General features: G+C 38.6%; 1 protein-coding gene across 1 annotated transcript in view; it reads right to left on the reverse strand.

The window, feature by feature from the left end:
- Positions 1-22,450, reverse strand: part of unc5a (unc-5 netrin receptor A) — an 863,267-nt gene extending 840,817 nt beyond the window's left edge. Inside the window, exon 1 of the mRNA XM_039774735.1 lies at positions 21,863-22,450. Within this exon, the coding sequence (XP_039630669.1) occupies positions 21,863-21,911 (49 nt within the window). The 5' untranslated portion in view covers positions 21,912-22,450. The remainder of the gene's footprint in view (positions 1-21,862) is intronic.
- Between the last annotated feature and the right edge of the window lie 247 nt (positions 22,451-22,697).

Genomic DNA, 22,697 nt, shown 5'->3' on the forward strand with positions numbered 1-22,697 from the left:
AACACCAAAACCAAAAATATTTTCAGAAAAAGCAGATTTAAAATTTAATATGGAGTATCAACAGTGTTGTTCAAGTACTTGAACTGGCCCATGGCTGTAGTAGGATTATTTTCTCATATTGCTTAATTTTACTTGTAAAAAGCTTTGAACAATATATTTTTTGTGAAACTGTGCCATGTACATAAATGTCGTTGATAGATGTTGTTGAAAAGTTGGCTGCCAAATGTGTTCTGTCATGCTGGTGCTGCTATATAACAGTTATAAATATTAAGGTTGTCATTCTTAAAATTCATGTGGATTTTAAGCTTCTCTCTTTGTTAAATGAATTGAAGTGAATTGTCAATTTGATTGAAAACCAAATTAAATAGCCAATACAGGAGAGCCTCTCAAATTGCCAAACTGGACACCTCTCACTGTCTCTCCCAGATCATGAATATAACATCACAAGAAATTACCAGTGCTGCCTCTGGACTAATTCTCCCTATAGTTTCAAAAGAAATTTGATTTCAACAAGTCTGTTTTGTTCAACATGGGGACAGGTCTGTAAGCCTGTTATGAAAGTTTGGGAATTGAAGAGAAGGAAAGTTTTCTACATTACAGAATCTTCTTCCCTAAAGTGTTGCTCAAATCAGCACTGCGACAAAACTGAAATTTATCATATTCAACAATGGAGTTGAATAGCAGTAGTGGAAAACACAAAGACATGGGTGGGTGGCACTTGTGCAATATTATTTTTATTTTTTCACAGAACACCTTTGCAGAGTGCTTATAGAGATGAAGTGCTAAATCAGGATTATTTGATCAACACTCAGGGTACAGAGCAATAAAAACACAAAATGGAATGCTGCTGTGCTTCTTAATGCATTGTTTATCCCTGTGATGTGAAGTGGCTCATATTACTAAATCCTATAATTACACCAGTTATATGAAAATAAAAAGACTCTTTGAAATATGGGCTTCTAAAAAACAGAAATAAACAAACAAACAAACAGAACATAAGAAGAATAGATAAGCCTAACCATAGAAAGAAAGGCTTGTGCTCCAGGAGTACTTGCCATTTTCAGCACCTGAGACAGCACCACCTTAAAACGAGTGCTGCTAACTTCCACTGGAGAAATCAGAAGACACTCTGATCAAATAAATATATTTATCCCTATTTTATTTATTTATGTATTTTCAATAGGCATTCTTTAGTAGATGAACATGACAAAAAAAGTGTAAAATTATTGTAAAAATATTAGTAATTCTTTACTCTCTTCACTCTTACTACGCCTTGCTGTGTTTCATTGAAGCTCATCATTGCATTTTGGTTTTTTTGAACTCTCTCATTCCTGTATGGCTGTCTACGAGGTTTCCTTTCTCCCAACGTTCAAACCTTGCCTGTTGTATTAAGTATGATTTAATTCCCTACCTTTGCAGAACATTTCTCAGATTTATGATTTAAAATCTTTGGCTGTTTTTCTTGTCCTGGCCTACACAATGGCTTGTGATGTTATCAGCCTATATTTATTCTCATCCATGCATATTGCTGCTAACACTGCATAATCTTGAACTTTAATGTATTTAATTGCACTGCAAATAATTCAATATGAAACATACTAAATGAAATCAGTTGTTACTGATAAGTAAAAATTCAGGTTTTCAGGTAACATATTAATTCTATCTATCTATCTATCTATCTATCTATCTATCTATCTATCTATCTATCTATCTATCTATCTATCTATCTATCTATCTATCTATCTATCTATCTATGTGTTTCAAATCGCTATATGATTTCCATAAGTGCTGTGCTAACCACGTTATAAACATTGTAGCTATCTAAACCTTCTTCATATGCTGTACATTTTCAATGAACATATGCCTCTCACTGGCTATACTGTATCTATACATTTGTCAGAGTTTAACAAAGGCATAATATGTAGTGATAACATAATAGAGACCGTGATTATCCCAGGAGGGAATGAAAGTTTGCCACAGAGATCTGTCACCTTAAACAATTTCACTCAAATAGGACCAATTTATAGTCGCCATTCCAAATGTATTTGCACAATGACAGGAATCTGAAGTGCATATAATGGACACCCTTAGTACAATGAAAATGCTACCTTTACAGAAAGAGATTAAATAAACTGAAACAAGGAATGGTGTGTCAGCAAATCTACCTGGGGCACCAATATTTCAACTTTATTGCAATATATAAAACTATATATTTCCATTCACTTACAAACTAGTTTCATGTTAGTGGTATTATGTTTTCGCCAAATTGTAATTTAATTCAATGGGGTTTTATTCAGCAAAATCAAACAATTATTAGTTAATTTCTTTTTGATTGCATCTTTAAAATTCTGGGTGGTTTGGCAGTGCAATGGTAGCACTGCTGCTTTACAATAAGGAGATGTGAGTTCCTGTCTTGGGAGTTCTTCCTGTGCAATTTGCATGTTCTCTACATGTCCATGTGGGTTTTCTCCCGGTGAATTTGTACTGCTGAATTGGCTACTTGTGTGTGTACTGTGTGCGTGTTTGTTCATCCTGTGACGGACTGGCATTCTGTTCAGGTATTGTTTCTGCCATTACTGAGATAGACTCCAGCTGCCTCGCAAACCTGACCTGGGTAAGTGGGTTAAGAAAATAGATGGATTTATAATGCTTCCTTTAACAAATTTCACTTTATTAAAATAAAAATCCACTGTTAAATGTTTTTAGCTTAATTTCTTTTTCTTTCTTCCTTTCTTTCATAAGAATTAATGCATCTTTTAAAGCCACTACTCTGTCATGCAAACCTGTACTTGACGGTAACAATCCTAACTATGAGATTTACAACATGGCTCCTTTAATTTCGTGCACTTGTGAGATTCATTTATATAGCTGCACACAGAGGTGAGGAAATGGAATGAAGAGACAGCAGGGAACACACAAAACTAAATGAACCCAATCCTTCACTGGCTCATTTAGAATAGAAATCGTGGTCTCTCTCTCTAGGCCATTTGCCATAGCTGCTTCCTCACATTCTTCCCCTTGCAGATTCAAGCTATGGGCCTCCAGCACTCGTCACTGGCTCTCACTTGGGGCCGCTTGCCATTTTACAGAGGGCAGTTTTTTACATCCTCTGCGCTGATCAAATTATGATGCACAAGAGGCAGTCTCTTTGTTCCTGAGGCCACCGATCAGTGCTGCCGGCAAGTTCTTTCTGCTTCTAGTGCAACCAAAGTCAGAGTTAGCTCAGAAATGCACATTATTTACTCAGATGTTTCTAAAATGTGTCATTCTCAATTGAAACCATTCATTTATTTAATTTTTTAATTAAGTTTCAGCACTTAAACAACACGATGGCATAAAAAATAAAGAAACATTAGCAATGGCTTGATATCTCCCCCAGTTATTGTCTGCTTGGTGTCCAATGTAACTGTGTCTGCCACAAACATGATGCTATTAACCGGGTTAAAAATTTATGCATTAACAGACAATGTGTGGATGATTATAATCTCTAACATTTAAACAAGATGATGGCATATAAAATAAAGAAATATCAGCAATGGCCTGATATGTCAATCACTTATTGCTTGCTTTGTGTCCAAAACTGCTTGGGGAGTCTGCCACTGCCATGACCCTGTTCTGGATTAACCAGGTTCAAACATGGATGAGCTGAGAGTAAAATGTGTGTGTCAATGGATATAATGTCTAACATTTAAATAAGATGATGACATATAAAACAAAGAAACATCTGTGATGGAGTAATATCTCTTTCAGTTAGTGTCTGTTTTGAATCCAGTACAGCTCTGAGAGGTTGTGATCTCCATTACTCTGAACTGGATTAACTGGGTTGAAAAATGGATGGATAGATGCGTGGATCTATATAATCTCTAACATTTAGAAAAAGATAATGCCATACTTTTAGATAAAATGATATATATATATATTTGCAAGAAGCTGAGGGCTCATCTAGAATTGGCCTTGTGTATGCTTCTACCAGGATGATGATGCTGAAACAGATAAATGAGGTTCCAGAAATTAATAAATGAATGAAAAAAATAAAACTCATTGCAAAAATTAATTTATTCTATCAATTTATAAATGAGAATTGAGCACCAAATGGGATGCTGCTTCATCAAAAGGTACACTGACTTGCAAAAATCCAATGTGAGTCAGACAAGCTCGTAATAAAATACGTTTGGACTTTGAAGAACCTGTGTATTCATCTTTGGAGAACTTCTAAGCTCAGCACTGATGGCATCCCAGCTACAAACTGAACATGACCCAAGTACTTTGAGGCAGCCACACTACTTTCAGTATTATATGGGGGAGTGAAGCTAAAGCTAGTAAATGGGATTATTAGAAAATGGAACGACCTTAACAAAACTGATAATGTAATTTCTCAATGTATTCTTCACCCTTCTCAATGCACTTGTGCCACCTACCTGGAAGTGCCTGGATTCCAGCAGAGTTTTTGTCTTGTCCTCATGCACCGCTTTCTTCACATCACCATCTATCTTGAATCGATGACCACCCAGATGTTTTTAGCAGTCTAAAAAGGTGGAAATCACATGGTGCCAAATCTGGTGAATAAGGAGGATGTGGCAATACCTCAAACTTCAGTTTCTCTAGACAAGCCTTGGTATTCTTAGCTGTGTGTGGGCAGGCAGAGATTGTCTTGCAGCAAAAGAACTCCTTGAGACAACAGTCTGTGCTGCTTGGATCAAATAGCAGGCTTCACATTGGTCTCCAGCAAGTCACAGTAACTTGCACTAGTAACTGCAGTACCCCTCGGCATGTAGTGTACGACAATAACTCGGGTGCACGAGTGGTTGCAAGGACAAGACAAAATCATTTATTCTGCTGGAATCCAGGCACTTCCAGGCAGGTGGCGCAAGTGCAATGATAAGGGTGGAGACTACATTGAGAAATGACATTATCAGTTTTGTTACAGGTCAGTCCATTTTCTAATAAATCTCATTTTCTAACTTTAGCTTGACTTCCTCTCATATTAATGAATAATGTCTGACTGAAGTCAATATAGTGGCAATCAGTGTCATTACTTGCTTTCAGTGCAAGATCACCCATCTACTGAGAATGATGTGCTGACAACACTTCTGATTTGCTTTCCAAAATAAAAATAAGAGGAAGCAGAAGAGAGAATGTGTGCTGTGAAACTCTCGATGACTGCATTTTGTGACTACACAACAGTTAAGCTGGCCTCAAACAAAGCCCACTATGTCTCTATGTTACTAGGTCTTCTCTTTTGTAGCTTGTAGCTATATGCTTTGCTTTTCTCGCCAAGAAGAATACGAAGGGAAGGAGAAGATACCCTTCTGTTCTATTTTGCTACACAAGCTAATCAGAAGGGAGCAAAAATATAACATCTGGGTGCACAGTGATGCCACTCTTTATGACTGACAGAGATGCAAGCTTGGATGATAAAAAAAAATCGAAAATGCCAAAGAAATGCAACCATGCCAAAAAAATTGTTCCAAAGGACAAGCACCATTTAGATTATAATAAAGTAGCCATTTACTTCAGAGATCCCTTATTTCAGAGGTCAAATCATTTCCAGACATTTCCAGACAGTAGTAATTTAATTACTTGAGTAATTTAAGAGCTGATTTAGGATGGAAAAGGCTTTTCGTCCGTAACAAAGACATAAGTGTGATTTAATTTTTCTTACTTAGTCCACAATCACTGGGCTTTTAACTATTTTTAGAGGCTTTATTTTATGTCTGCTTTTATATCATAAACTTTAAAAGAAAAAAAAATAAATAAAATCAACCCTTTGAGATGTAACTACCTGAAGTGCATGCATGACTTTGACTCATAATAATAAATAAACAAGTAACAATCTCATAATGTTGCTACTTTTATGTAATGATCAATGCAAAGACTAGCTACAGGCATGGACAAATTTGTTGCTACCCTTGGAGCTCATTTAAAGAGTGCAGTATGCCTCCTGAAAAGGGATTAATTGAAAAGCGACTGTCCCACATATCCTGGCATATGTCATCGAGTAAAGCAAAGCAAGTGTGAAAAGAGATAAAGTATTGCTTATTGTACAAAGATATTCTAAAATGGTCTGGACACATTTGTTGTCACCTTTAGAAAAGATCATAAATAACTGAGTGATTTTACAAACTAGTGGTTTTCTTTAATTAGGATTATACACGTCTCCAATCATGCAATTAGTCATTGAGCCTATTTAAATGGAGAGAAACATTCACTCTTCTTTTTGGTATCATTGTGTGTCCCACACTAAACATGGATCAGAAAAAACAAAGGAAAGAGTTGTCTAAGGAGATCAGAAAAAAAAAATTTATAGACAAGCATGTTAAAGGCTGTGATGGTGCACGTCCCACTCTATGCCACCTCTTCCAGTGTTGGGAGCCTCTTGAACCTGATACTGATGATAGTCATGACCGGGATGAGCTGGATAAATGAGGACACCACATGAAGCAAGGGGAAGGTGCAAAAGTGTACAATGCTTTTATTCACAAAAAAAAGAAAAAACAGTGCCCACAGTGCAGTGCTCAAAATGAATAAATAATCCATTAAAAACGTGTGAATGTGGAGGTTAAAAATCTAATAAATAATTCCATTAAAACAAGGTTAAAATACTGGCAGGAACAGTCCTTTTTAAAAGCCATGTTCCTTTCCCTTTATCTAGCGGGTACTTTGCTTATCCCTCAGCAGAGAAGTCGCTATATCAGCAGGTGCAGCTGACCTTCAACAGGTCTGGTTGCCTTCCATCCCAGGTTATGTACAGGCTCCCTCACCAGACTGAGATTTTGGTCCCCAATGGCCAGGACGCTCATGCTCGGGCACCCCCAAGCCTTCTTGACCCCTCTGCTGCCATCCCGGCTTAACGCAGCGAGCCGTTCACCTGCTTTTTGAAACTCCTTAGCTGGCGTGACCACTTCCTACTGTCCCCCCACCCACCGAGTGTCGACCACACACTCCTCCTCGGGGGCTCTTTTCCCAATTGCCTGCTTTCCCTCTCTTGACCCTTTTCTCTCTCGTTCGCTCACTCCTGCAATGATTCTTATGGGCTTCTTCCTTCACTAACCTCTGTTCTCTCATTCTTTATTTTTTGTTTCTTTTTCCCCTAGCACTCACGCTTCTCCCTTTAAAAATGGGGACGTGGCACAGGTATGGCAATTAGCCATTATGGCCACAGGCAATTCTGCCCCTGTGCATTTAAGTGCTGGACCACCCACGTCATGCATGGGAACCACTCTCGCCACGCTACCACACCCCCTCTTTAAAGCCGCAAGTGCAGCGATTATTTATTTAAAATGGCAATCAGCCGTGAACTTCACTTTTCCACAAAGGCAAATGCTAAAAGACCAGTTTGATGTACCTGTGACAACAGATGCAAATATTATTAAGATGTTTAAGGTCTGTGGGACTGGAACCAACATCCCTGGATATGGCCTCAAGAGGAATATCAACCCCAGAATGGACAGCAGGATAGCAAGAACAGAAGACAAAAACAACTTCCAATGAAATACAAGCTGAACCCCAAGGTCAGGGTCCATCAGTGTCTGATCGCAGCATTCACTATTTAAATGACAGTGGGCTCAATGAAAGAATACACAGGAGGACTCCACTGTTAAAAGAAAAACTTAAAAAAGCCAGACTGGAGTTTGCTAAAAAGTATATTGATAAGCCACAATGTTTCTTTGGACAGATGAAACAAAACTGGAGCTTTTTGGTAAGTCACATCAGCTTTATGTCCACAGATGAAAAAATGAAGAACGCCATACCTACTATGAAACATGGAGGACACCTGGTTATGTTTTGGGGCTGCTTTGCTGCACCTGGCATGGGGTGCCTTGAGTCTGTGCAGGAAACAATGATATCTCAAGACCATCAATGCATTCTGGAGTGAAAAGTACTGCCTGATATCAAAAATCTCTGTCTCAGTCGAGGCCATGGATCCTCTAACAGGATAATGACCTAAAACCACAGTTAAAAGCAGCCAAGAATGGCTAAGAAGTGGCCTTCTATTAGCCCTGCTTTGAATCCTAACAAACATCAATGGACACAACTGAAACCTGCAGTCTGGAGAAGGCACCATTCAAACCTGACAGAGCTGGAGCTCAGGAAGAGTGGACAAAACTACCTGTGGAGAGGTGCAGAAATCTCATTGAGAGCTACAGGAATCGTTTGTTTGCATTGATTGCCTCTAAAGGTTGTACAACTAAATATTAGGTTGGGGTCACAATCATTTTTGTCCATGCCATTTTCATTTGTATTATTATTTGAAATTTTCTTTTGAATTAAATCTCTAAAGCAAAGTCTGATTTTTGTTAAATACGGAATAAACATTGATGGGTGCCACTTACGTTTGTCTGTTTCAAGTTATTTCTGAGACTATTTTAATGGAAGGGTACCAAAACAATTTGTCCACGTCTGGAAAGCACATACTCCGAAAAACCTAATGTCCACCTGCTTTGTTTCATTCATTCTTTTATTTTCCAAATAACAATTCTTAGGGCTTGGTTCTTGTCCATTACAAGACACACTGCCATCTAAACATTTGATTTAGATCACTACAGATGTTGGCAGTTAAGCTAGTCGTCATGTCTTTGGAATATTAAAGGTACATAATGGGGGAACATGCACATTTCATGCAAGATCTGAGCTAAGACTGTGCGACTGTAAGGCAGTTTAGCATAGCTATCCACTGCACCACCATGTTTCTTTTTTGGTTCTTATTCCTCTAAATACTGCCCTCTATGAACGATGTCATAAAAATTAATTGACTGTTCACATTAGCAATTCAAAATTATTCAAGAAAAGAGTGGACAGGACTATGAACAGTGGTGTGCAGAGAATTTGTCCTGAACTGACAACAGAACTTATTTGAATTTGATGTTCTGTTAGAAAAATTTAATTTTACTGACTTGTCAACCGCTTCATTGACTGTGTACAATTTTCACTATAGTAGTTTCAATAAATCATTTTGAGAGGCCTTCTCTTATAAAATGCACTACGCAAAAGAAGACTGAATTATAAATTGGATATAACAGGTTGATTGTCTTATTGACTTCTTGAGCTGTTGATTGATAAACAAGTTGTGCTTAAATCATTAGGTAATTTGTATAAATAATTGAAAATACAAGAAACAAATGCTTATGTTTGCCTTATATTTATTAATTTATCTGATACTTTAATGTAAAGATGTTTATAGGCCACAACAACTTTTTCCATTGTTTCAACCGGTACCTACCATCGTATTAGTAGTGCAGACTGAAAGTGCAGCCCAGGATTTGCAGTTCATTATTTTAGCCACTAGGGGATCACACTGCCTGCTGCTTTAATGCCAGAAATAATTAGCTCAAGTCTGAGAGCTGAAGACAATTGACCACTGGCATGTTTTGCCTTCTGCGACTCTATTTGTAATCCTTATTTCATCAGCAAACCACTTTTTGGAAGAATAATTGCAGCAATAAAAGGCTATAATCTCGACTTCGCTCCTTGGCCAAGAATCGTGGTGTGCCAGTTGCCATGCCTCAGGTAAGCATCTGATTTGGCACAATTCTTTAACGTTAAAACTTGATTACTAGCTGGCATGCCAATTCCATACCTGTAATCATATTAAATATCAGTATCTAGATCCCTGGGATTTCTATCAAAAAACTAGTTAATATTCTTCATCTCTCCAACCTAACCCCCCCATCTCTCTGTCTGTGTCTTTCTCTCTCAAAAGCTTTTATGTAAAATGTATATTTGAGCACTTAGAAAAATAATCACCATAATGATACTGCAGCAGCACTAATTACAAATATATTAATACAAATGTGAGCCCGTAGCCTACATTATGAGGTCTGGACAAGCAGCAAAGATCATTTGCATTCTCACTAGACATGTGTAATAAGGAAGATTCTGAAAAACAGCACAAATTCCAAAAATCCCCTCCTTCTCTCGTGTAACAAATTGAGCTCACCTAGCATGTGACAAATGATCTGACCTTGCTAAGAAAGCTCAGATTTTTTTTCAAGCACAAAATTTATATTCATTACTTGATCTCCTCAGAACAAAATCTGCTTAGTTTTCTGAAGATGTAATCTGTCCACCATACATGGAAACACAGTTTACATTTCTGTGTCAATTTGCTAAGAGCTTAAATGAGGAGACAGATTGGTAAATTTAAACACAATATGTCTAGGGCGTTCGTGGCCTGTATTATTTAACATTTAACATTCAACCAACAGCAGCACTTATTATTATTATTATTATTATTATTATTATTATTATTATTATTATTATTATTATTATTATTACTTTTACTTTGATTATTATTATTATTATTATTAGTAGTAGTAGTAGTAGTAGTAGTAGTTGTTGTTGTTGTTGTAGCAGTAATTTTTATTAAATATGACCTAAGACATAACACTAAAAATGCATTTTAGTAGCTCCAGAATGGGACAGAAACTCCTTTGTAACAGTTCTAATCACCTAGATTTCCATTTGATCCTGTTTCATCATCTTTATATCTCCCAGCCCTATATAGCACCTTTCATTTATCAAGGTCACCTCATCAGAACAGTAGAAATCAATTTTAGGAAATACAGACAAACCGAATGGCAGCACACTGAAAAATAACAAGCAGTGGTGTCCCCTGGTGGCCATGGTAGTGAGTTTTGAATATTCACTGCTCACCACTGATTATTCTGCACTCAAGCTGATTACGCAAGTTAACAAATACAGAACAAGGTGTAAATCTCGGTAAATACGTCCAAGTCTCCCTCACTGAATCGAGGCTGAACTCACGTCTGTTTTTCTTCACAATTCTTTGGATCACACTACCCATTTTGTCATGTCCGGCAGATTCTTGTTGGGCAAACTTTGTCAATTTATTAATTGTCTATTTTTTAATAGTAGACATTTAAGAAGATAACTTTGGTACAGTACCATACTGCATATTCAGTGAGAACGTTTGGCAGTGATGGATCGAGCAATCATCACAAAAATGTTGCCTTGAATGTTCTGATGTAAGCTGTGCTGTGCTTGTGCGCGCTATTAAAGGTGCTCTATCAAGTAAACATTCACTATTTTATAATAATGACTTTTCAACAACATGTGTGTCTGCAGACATACAGCAGAGGGAGCCGTCCTCTACCTTTTGCTTCACTTGTTATTATACAGCATAATCGTATGGAGTTGCGCTGTCTTCTACTGTCAACTGTATTTCTGCACATGTCAAACCCTAGGCAGCCACTTAGCTCTAAATACATGGCAGTGACGGGTGTCCTCTCTCCCCGAGTGATGCCCAGAAATCAGAATCTTCCAGGGTGCCCACTAAAATCCCCCATCAACATGTTGAATGTGCAGACACTCCAATGTTTTTGTCATACCCACTCCATGGGGTACACCCTTTTGATACCCAGAGTTAAGCTCTGACACATATTTTTAACTAGTGGAGCCCACAAGTAAATTTCTCAAAACATTTCCTCTAAAGTGGTGCCCTTGTTGTGCCCTCAAGTAAACTTCTTCAGTCTTCCTCAAGAGTGCCCCCAGGTATTGTCCATGAGTAATTCCCTTGGCTTCAGATTTAGTGCCCATAAACATACATTAAAAGGCAGCTTCATTCTTTCCTCACAAATGTCAATCAATTACAGTAAGCATCCTGCCAAACGGTTCCTCTCAATGCTTAACCGACAATGGATTTTTTTTTTTAATACTTTTTGAACAAAGTCAGTATAATTAGTAACAATCATTCACATAAGAAGACGTAGTCTGCTTTGTTATTAAAATGAACAACACTACCTGTGTGCCACCTGCAGGGGTACAAAATTGAGGATTTGGCTGCCTGGCCCTTTGATCTGTTCACTGCCACAACCGAGAATGGGACCAGGAAACAGGAGCGCTGGATAAAGGAACACTGCTGTAGCCTTGTGAGCACCAGATGGCCTTCACTCCCACCGACACACATTCAAGTCTGGGATGAAAAAAGTACGGCACACAGTCTCTTTACTTTATTAAACAATCAAACATGACGGCTAACTCCAGGGAACGCAGTGTTCAAGTTTCTTCTGCATTGTATTGTATTCCTGTTTCTTTTGGGAAAGAGGCTATATAAAATTAATGAATCATACTTTTGGATCACACACCTCAGTGTATACCCTAGCAGCTCAGATTTTGTTTTTTAATATATTTTATTTTATTAAAATCAAAAAACATTCCATACATGCAAGTCAAGTTTAACAAAACTGGTTTGAAACAAATCGATCCTCAGTTTCAATTAAACAAAGCATTTGGACTTCATGCCATAAGGCTGCCCACTCTCCTTGCTTTCCACTGATTCACACTCTGCCCTCTAACTCAAGCAAAAACACTCAATTGGTGCTGATAGTCGCTCACCCTCCCATTGTTTGGTCCTTGAATGATTTACAAGTGGCCACCTTCCATCCTTTTGCTTGCATTGCCCTGTTCCCTGCGTCTCCTTGCCTCCTGACTTTGTAGGTGCAGCCTTCGCTCCCATGCTCCAGTTGTGCTGCACTATGTATGGCGAATTGAATAACTCTTTGCACAACGTGTTTTCACGTGGAACTGTAAATCTGAGTTACAGATACAGCAGTAATCTGATTAGCCTAAAGGCAATGCAATCTGATGGAGCAATTATGGAAAATCGACGATATTAAATGATGAGAAGTCTTGGGCATTAGTTTTTACAGAATTTATTCACTCAAAAAACGTGATTCTTGGAGTATGTTGGTATTACTCAGTTACGTTGAACTGACTTTATTCAATATGAGTGTGTTTTAAGGCTTTATGCTGCCATTTCTAGTACAACTGACTTAAAATTCTTGGGTGTCACTTTAAGAAGCACCATTTACACAGAAACAATATGGGTGGATAGACAGCACCGCTCACAGAAGTCATGTCAAGGGTATATTGATGTTACCTGATTACCTTAGGGTCAGCTTATTCAAACATGAATTTCTGTTCTAAACTTTAAAAAAATATGTGTGAGCAAACTTGCCATTACGCAGCTGCTTTAATTTGATCTAACAGAAAAAGAACATATCTGAAGGCTTTACGTACTGTATCTGTTTCTAGAACAATTTACATAATTTGTTTGCATGTCAAAATAACAAGATTAATTTATGTTTATAAAAAGCAAATGAATCTCATTGGCACAGATTTACTAGTCACGTTAGGGTGTCACACAGCAATATTGCAATATTCAGGTTTTGTTTAATTTTTTACGTTTTTCTTTTACATTTTCCACTGAGGGGAAGAGGAGGATTGCAGAGAGTGCTGTTTATGGGATAGTTTTGGTGGCTAAAAATGCCTTATTAGCATAGATGTAGTTAATTCACATTAAGAGCCCACTAAATTTGTAAAGAAACTGAAGAGTTTTGCCAGTATCCACACTTCCATCTAATATCAGAGAAAGATAAAGACTGGCAATAATTGTACTTTTTAACTGCCACAGATTTGTGTGATTATGAAGGTGGCTCTTAAGTAATCGGGTGTAGCATGCGGCCAGGGCTCTTGCCCGCTTGGGACACCTTCACGCTGGTAGGACCGGGGGAGCAAATGTGGCTAGAGCGTTACCAATAGCCGAGCCAATAGCCGCTACTCGGGGAGCCAGTGTCAGGAGAAGGAGCGACAAAGCTTGGTCCCAAGGAGTAAATGAAGGGATTAATTGTTCGTACATTGTGCTTTGCTTTGGACTGTGTTATACATTTCCCACAAAGGAAAAAGAAAAATAAACCTGGTGTGCCTTGACCTTGTGTCCCACGCTTGTCTGTGTTGGGTTCAGCTGGTGGTGACAGCCTGATGGGCCACATTGGGTTATTGCATAGCGCACCTTACACCACATGAACATGCATTTCCTCTCCTTGTATTAACAGATGGCTATGTAATTTATTAATTAATTTGGTCAAATTGGTTATATCTCTCTATTATATAAAAAAATTTTGGGATGAAACGAGAACTGTTCGGAGAGAAGAAATGTGACTTTCTCAGAAAGACACTTTCACATCCCGCGAGATGAGTCTTTGTGCCAAGAGATTTAACCATGCCCTGGGACCAGAAAAAGACAAAGAGTAGATGACAAAGTAGAATGTCATAAAGAATTCAAAAATGTTGTCACGGTACACATGCAGAGCAGGTTAGAGAAAATGGAAGTAGGAAAATTCAAAAGTCTCAAAAAATTATAGTAAAGCTCGCATTAGCGCAAACAAATGGAAATTATTACTCTGTGAAATAACACAACAGCGTAAAGAGATTGAATATATTGTTCAGATTTAAAGTTGGAGACGTGTAGATCGTATAATTTGTGTTGTCAGGAGGGGACAGTTCTGTCTCTCAATTAAAAGAACAGAAAATCTTGGGACACACCTTGGGAGCGGGACCCCCAACAGGAGCAGAGGATGTCTGGGGGAGAAGAGAGACAAGGCAGTGAGAAAAAAGGACAGCTGCTGTACAGTCTTTTAATTGTTTGAAGTGCCGCACAAGATGCAGATCACACGGCATGGCAGCAGCAGTAAGCCAGCAGCTGATTGAGCAAAGAGGAGGTTAAAAAAAAAACTATTTGCTTCCCATTGTATCACCATTTAAAAAGGGATTTCAGAGGAACGACTGCATCTCCTTGGGGTGCGTTCAGCCCTCCCCTTCACAAGGAGAGCAGCAGAGACGCGAAGTGGCTGCCAAGTAGCGCTGGCCTTGTTAGGTTCGGTGAGGGAATCGAGTAGGGGGCAAAGCCCCCAGTAATAATAATAATAATAATGTGGCTGTGGTTAGTTATGGATTTACAGGTGAGCTAAGTACATAATTCCAGTTTCTAAAACTGAAGGTTTGTGGTTTTTTACTTATTTGATATGAATTTATCATGTTATGTAAGCATGTGCAATCAACATATTTATATCTAGTTAACATTTAGTAATTTGGAGTAACAAAACTGTGCATGTTAACAGTTGTCAGCTAAAATCAGACCGAGTAACTCAAATAATTTACGTTGCCCTAATTCTTTCATCTCTAGTTGGAGTAACTTGTTTGGTTGACATTAGGATAACCACAAGGAATGGACTGAGTTGGAATTACTCAATTCATTCACATAAACCTAATTAAAATAACTTTCTCCAGAATATCATTTTTTTTTTTTTTTGTAAGTCACCTGAGGCACACCTATAGAGCTAATAGCTCCTGTTGGTGAGACTTCTCACTTAACAAGGATTGCGAGATATACTCTTTCCATATTTAACTCTTTCATCACATACTAATCGGCCTACTCACTCTCTAACACCATATTATTTATTTCTTCTGTACAAATTGTGTTTTCTAGGGGTTGCAGTGGTCTGAGATAGACTGACATCCCATTTAAGTCATGCTCCTTCTTGGTGCTTATTGCTGCTTGAATCATTATATCAAGAAATAATAGACAGGAGGACAGAAAAAAGGGCAAAGGGGAGACAGAGAAAGTGAAGGTGATAATTATTACTATTATTATGTTTATAATGTAATTTTCTTACTTGTCTTGAAAATCACTTTGGAATGGTACCCACTGTGAACAGTTCTCTGTGTAATAAAATCACTCGACTAGTCGCAGACTTCAACAGCAGCATAACATGGAAACATCATAAGAACAACACCGCCAAGTTTTGTGTAAAACTATAAAGCCGATGCTACAGCTGAAATATTTCCTAAAAGTAATGAAATCATGACCATGCCTTTTTAAGTTCATTTTCATCAAGTGATAAACCCACTAAATCCAATGAAATGTCACGGTGGGTTGGTGCCTATTCTGACAGCACTGGGTGTTAGGCAGGGTGGGACACCAGTCCTTCACAGGGTTCACACACACACAACCACAGGCTAAATTCAGAGTCATCAATTAACACATGGATTAAGAAAGCTCAGACATGGGGAAAACATGACAACTCCACATAGACCATAAGCAGGCACTGGATTTGAACCTCAGACATGAAGGCTACAAGACAGCAGTGTCAACCACTGTGCCATCCCACCTCACTTTAAGCACATCTTAATTTCCATACTTATTCACTTTTAAGGACTATATAAGTGTTAAGAATGCCAGGCAGCTTTTGAACTCATTTTCACTTAGCACCTTCAAAACAACATCAAGCAAAACTTTGAAGGCACAGGGGATCACTTCCAGTCTCTTACATCCTTACTTAATCAGTAATTCTTAGTCAGGGTTATGGCTCATCCCAATTTTCAGCCAAAGCATTTGGTGGCCTTTTAACGTGTAATGTGATTTGAGGTCTGTTTACTTCATTTATACTTTGTGCTGTACACCTCAATAGGGACAGGGAATAATCACGCGCACTCTTAAAAATAAAGGCATCAGAGTGGTTCTGCAGAGTGATGCCATGGGGAACCATTTTTTAATTTCCAAAAGTCCATGTGAAGATTCCAGAAAGAACCTTTATTTATTTGGATCTGCAACAGACTCATTAAAGCGAATAACAATCACTAAATGGTAACAGATTTATGAAATACCAAAGGGTCCTGTGTTTAAAAGGCAAAGTCTAGGTTTTCTTAATTTGTTGGTGTCCTGCAGCCTACTATGCATTAAAGATTTCAATTAAGAAGTTTTTTCAAAGCACAAAGAACCAGCTTCACTTGCAAAGAACCGTGCCTGAAATGAAATGGAGCTTTGTCAAGAAATAGTTCATCGAGGAACCACACGACCTGGTAAAGAACCATATAGTGCATTAAAAAAATAACAGTGAACGGCACTATAGGATAATAATAATAATAATAATAATAATAATAATAATAATAATAATAATAATATGATCGGAAACCCTTTTTAATCCACGTATGTCACCTTGTGGACAGCGACATCTTGTGTAACATATAACCTGAGGCGCACCAAAGTAAGGGTCAGCCTTTAATGGGAAATTATACAGCAGCTCATGGTCGCATGTGCAGCCCGTTAATAACGCATTATGTTTTTTTATTTATTTTTTTACATAAGTTATGCAGCTAATGTAATGAGTTTCCAGCGATCATCCTCGCCGTAAGCTAAGATTCTGCGGATCAATCCGAGTCCAAAAGCTTGAGAGTGAGCACGAAACCAACAGCTTACATCGGAGGAAAGAGAGCCAAGCGGGCTTAGAAACCGCTCGGGACTGGCAGTGCCACCGAGGCAGAATCGCAGCTCCTTCACTTCTAAAGGTCTCCTTGTGTGCTGCTAAAATCTCAATTCTTGGATGACTGAAGGGTGTGGGTTGTTCTTGTTTCCCAGCAAGAGTCACACTGCTAGAGTGAAAGCAAGCCAAAATACATCAGCAATTAAATATAAAAATACATCTTGAGCGAAGGCGCAATCTTTAAAAAAAAATACTAAATAAATAAACGCTAAAAGGGACCATCCGGTTAATAGCAAAGGTACCCATTAACGCTAATATTTAAACGTCCTCATGGTACAGATTCTAGAGTGTATTTCATAGATGAGAAAAATTCCAGTTAAAAAACATAATAACTGATGAAGGGCTGCTGTAAAGGCTAAAATACAGATCCATTAAGCGGCCCCGAGCGCCTCCTTAGAGGTGCCACCTGCTGGGAGCCAAACGGCTTTCTGCAAGCACACAATACTGTACTTGAAAAATGTGACTCGTTCTCACTAAACACTGAGCGCGACAACAAATCGCCACCGCCAGACATCAACTAGAGCGCCGGACAGGTCAAACGCACGGACGGCTCGCGTAATAGCTCAGCGCTTCCTGACAGATATAAAGCGAAAATCCATACATTATACTTCATGTTTTGTGGAAGAATTGTGCGCTTTGAGATTACAACCTCGATTTACAATGAGAGCAGTACTTTACTGTCGGTCGATTTTTTTTCTTTGTTTATCAATAATTTAAGGTCCAAGAAAAATATGCTTAATCCTAAAAAAATGGTCAGATTAAAAGAAATCGCTTTAAGATTTCAGAAACTGTTTTTGAATGGATGTCTGCGTGATTGTAATCAATAACCAGAATGTTTGTCCATGTAGCCATTAATTACCAAACCTGCCCAATCCAATGCTTACTCGTGTGAAACAGGTTTTTATTTTTTGGGAATGTGCTTGGATCGGCCGAGTTCTTCGAGAAGCATCCACGGTCACACGTGGAGAACTTGCAAAATGCACATAGCCGCTACCTATGCCGGAATTTTGGAGCTGTGAAATGTAAAATATTGGTTTTATATTATAGCGCATTGTTATTCTACTGGTATGTTAAAATTATACGACATATTAATATACATTGGACATCTTGTAGAGTCAGACAATCGCATACATAATCTTCTGAAGCGAAAAAAGACTCCACATCAGAAATGCTACAGATTTAAGACAGATGTACTTTCACACCGTCAGATTAAAGCAGGATACTCCTACACACAAGAAACAAAAACGTGGATGCAAATTGAAACCTTGGTAGGTAACCCAGCAGAGAAATGCATGTAAATGATTTGCTTAACATCTTTCAATTGTAAAAATGTAAATTAATAGATTTACTTTAATGCCTTATGCGGACGATTGGTAAATTTACTGAAAAAACAATCACGCTGGATTTTTTTTACCGTGAAGCAGACTGTCTCATGGGCTTGCTTGTTTATTTTATTTTAATTTATTCATAATTAATTCATTAATTAATTCAGCAGAAAAACTGTCTCAGATGCCTCATCTCTTGTAGCAAAGCTGTCCTGGGGGCATGTGCACCAATTACACGAACTCAAACAAGTCAGCATACTGCCCATGCTGGCAAATACATTCTGAGCAGAAGCGCTAAGCAAATGGCATGCAGTCACTCTGGATTCTGTTTGGCTAGTGGCCAGAAGGTCTGAAAGTCTCAAAATGCGTACAGACGGGATTATATGTTGAGGAGAGAAAATGCACCAACTCCAAAAAAAAAAAAAAACTGCAAAAAAGGACGCTTCTTTCGAATAGATCAGAACATTGAGGAGCGTGGCTGTATTCAGTAAACGTCTATACTGTATACTTAATGTGCCCCGCTACCGATTGCACGTTCTTTCACGGAAGGCGCAGTAACGAAGAAATTCCTTGTAGACATCAAATATATAGTATGCATGTCAGATGCTGAATGTCATTCTCTCTGGCAGTCCTCGCTGTCAGCTGAATCGTTGATTTCTATTCTATCGTGATGCCAGGTCATTCACGGGTTGTTCCCAGAGCACAAGCCGTCTAAAAAATAATTATCTTATTTGAATTTTCAAATCTGTTAGCTTTAGGTGCGTTGTACGGTCTTTACGTGAAAGACTTTACGGTGGGTTCTTTATTTATTTCTTATTGTTACTGAGAAAGTAAGCGAGATCGGTAATTGTAGCAAACTGGCTCAAAGCGAAAATGAAAACTTGTGCTGTTCGGAGTAAACTGCCATTGACCGATGTCACACTTTAGAAATCCTTTCAATCAGAATCTGCTTTAGTATTATTACTAAGCAATAGTAGTATAATACAAAACATAAGCATAGGTAATTGAACAGTGTAAATTAATTATGCAAGTTTGTCTCGATTTGGGAAGATTTGAAATGTGGAGAAATCCAATTAAAATTGTCTAAATCCTCCGCAATTTGAGAGTAAGGCTAGAGTGTTGAATGAGTTCAGAGGACTTTACTGCTGCAGCCTGATGAATGACTTTAACTCAGGTAACACGAAATGCAAAATATCATAATTAAAATATCAATCCATCCATCAAAAACACGTCATTGAAACGGGGAAAAGAATAACATGCGCGCCAGTTCAACTCGGCAACGTGGCGAGAATTATTATAAAATGTTGAGACTGAAACAATGTTCTTGAAAATGAGCAGGCTGTTGTCATGATGAGAAAAGAAACTTTCTTCCTGAACTGTTTATTTCCTTATAGATCCGAGCACATAATTTCATCATTCTTACAAAGGGTCCACCGTCTCGTGGAATCACAAAATCAGCATGCTAATGTCACATCTTAATTTCCTTTTAAATGAACGCACTTAAGTACTACAGTTTCGGATAATCGCGCGCCTAAACTACCTACTGGATGAAACGGCAAAAATAAATCAAGGAATATTCCACGTGATTTGTGTCTCTCAGCGAACATAGATAGATAGATAGATAGATAGATAGATAGATAGATAGATAGATAGATAGATAGATAGATAGATAGATGACGATGACCGCTGTTTCAGACACTTGAAGACTGATCCATTCATACACTCACCAAGGATGCTTTCAAACACAAACACGATGCAAAACCGGGAGCGAAGCTCCTGTCTCGCATCAAGACCTTATCGTGCATTTAACAGATTATATGATTTAGACCTACGTCCCAAAAATAGGAGTCACGTAAGGGAAATCATAGGACACCCCTTTTAACGAAGTCCAAGAGCGAGCGAAGGAGTTGTTCAAGCATTGCCCTCTGGGACTGTGGCGAATCTCGGCTACGAAGTGAGCAATCCCGGGAATACAGGCGATTATCCCGAGCAGCTGGGGTGGTTTCCAGCGGAACAGCGAAATGTAGCGCTTCGGCAGGTGCACATATATGCTCTGAGTCGCTTAATCAGAGTAAAACACAAACGATCTATAATGTAAACGTTGCAGTCTCTTGTATTTTCTCTATTAATTACATTTTAAGTTTTAATATATTTTACAAATGACGTTAAAGAAAAAACATACACACACGTTTTCAGTGCAAAATGCACATACACAGTTCCTAGAGCGAGTGCAAATACTGATGTACCTTTGTCAGGTACGCGGCAGATGACTCACAGTTCTATATACTATATTAACTTAAAACACTGCGACTAACAACGTCATCAGCATGCGAACTGTACTTTTTGTCTTTTTTTGCAGACGTTATAAATGTATTGTTTGTCAGCAATGCGAAGTACACCACCGATTGTCATCTGTTGCCCGGTAGTTCAGTGTTTACATTTACAACAGCAGAAGCCACAACTGCGGGCTTCAGACTCGCAGTGTGTAAAGATTAAATATTCAGGCGCTGTGGTTTTACAGGCTGCAGCCCACACATGCTCATCTTTGTTTTGCTACGCTCCACACGTAGCGCGCTTCGCGAGGTACATACATTACAGGACTCGAGTCAAAACAAAATGCATCGTGCTATTAGAACTGTCGAAACTCATCTAAGGAAAACGCCGGCAACATATGGCTGTAAAAAAGAAAAACGGGAAAAAAGGAAGGTAATAACAAAATCACATGAAAGGCACACCCGTCTAACACACCTAATCGCATCGCAATCAGCCCGTAAAGGGACTCGTGCTACAGTAATTCATTCGTCACCAGCTAAACAGCAATTGTAAAATGCAAATTACAATAATCAGGAAATAATGAGATGTTGGCAATTGATCATTTTTTTACGAATTTTCATATTATATTGCCATCTGATGTGATTTACTATAGATGTGAATATCGTACTAGCGCAATCTGAGTCACATACCAGGTATGATGCCGGCTTTGATCGAATGCGAGATTGATACCATGGAACCCTTTAATAATAATAATAATAATAATAATAATAATAATAATAATAATAATAATAATAATAATAATATAGAAAACCTTGAATATTACGCGCCTGCAGTAAAGTGACAACGCTTCCGACTACAAGATAAACTTTATACCAATGCCCACACGACCTCAGGCAGGTATTCAACCAGAAGAAAGACGATTAAACTCACAAGCGGGGAACACACACACGTTCTCATCTGACTCAAATATCCTGCGCATAAACCTCTCCTAAGCTTACGATTAGGTAACATTGTAAATAAAGCTTCCAAATTATGCATCTCGACTCACATCCAAAGTAGTTAACCGCGTTCAGTAGCAGCTCACAAACAAATACACAGTAGGCGAGTACGACATAAGAGTCTCGACTAAAATGAACAACTTACCGCTGCAGGTGAATCTGCTGATCAAAACCAAACTTATTATCAAGAACATGATTCCCGACTTCCAGTTGGCTAAAGAGTCCAGATGTTCCACCAGGAGCTACCTGTCTTTTGCGATTGTTATTCTTTATATTTTTTGTAGTCTATTTTTATGTTATTGTTGCCAAAGAAAATATTGTAATATCAACAGTCCAAATCCTTTTTGTCAGTCTCTCCCTCGTCCGCAATAGTTTTGCTGGTTTTGTTATAGTTGTAACACATGGATATTTGTCTGAGTGTTAAAAGTCACTCCTTTCTAAAGACCTCCAGAAAGTGTCCTTGGAGCAAACCCTCATCCATCACTGTGCCCATCGGTATAAACGTAATCCGTTATTCGCAGGTCGAGGAATGAGAGCGCGAGTATTGCGTAGAAACACAAGGGACAAACCGGTGAATTCCTGCGCGTGGAAAGGGGATTTAATCTGCTGCGATGTCGTATTGTGTTGGACAGACAGTATGGTACTTCGCTGAGCCGTAAAGAGTGGCAGCTAAATATTCTGTGTGTCGGTCTCGACGATGTCGCCTCCGCTACTGCTGCTCCCGTCGCTACCTCCTCCGACAGTGATCTCGCATGGACTGATTTCCAGTACCGGTAATCTAACATCTGCTTGTACAGCAATGCAGGAGGAAAAAAAAAAAAAAAAAGCGAGTGGCAAGGAGAAGTAGCACACGGGCGCAGCAGCGGCACAGCAAAACCTGACGCGGAGCCGCCGCTTTTACGCGGAATGGATTGAGATCTCAGCTCTTTTGCTGTGATACTGTGCGCGTGCGTGCGTGTATTTGTGGAACCTTTTTTTTT

The sequence above is a fragment of the Polypterus senegalus genome, chromosome 13, assembly GCF_016835505.1.
Source record: "Polypterus senegalus isolate Bchr_013 chromosome 13, ASM1683550v1, whole genome shotgun sequence".
Taxonomy (NCBI): Eukaryota; Metazoa; Chordata; class Cladistia; order Polypteriformes; family Polypteridae; genus Polypterus; species Polypterus senegalus.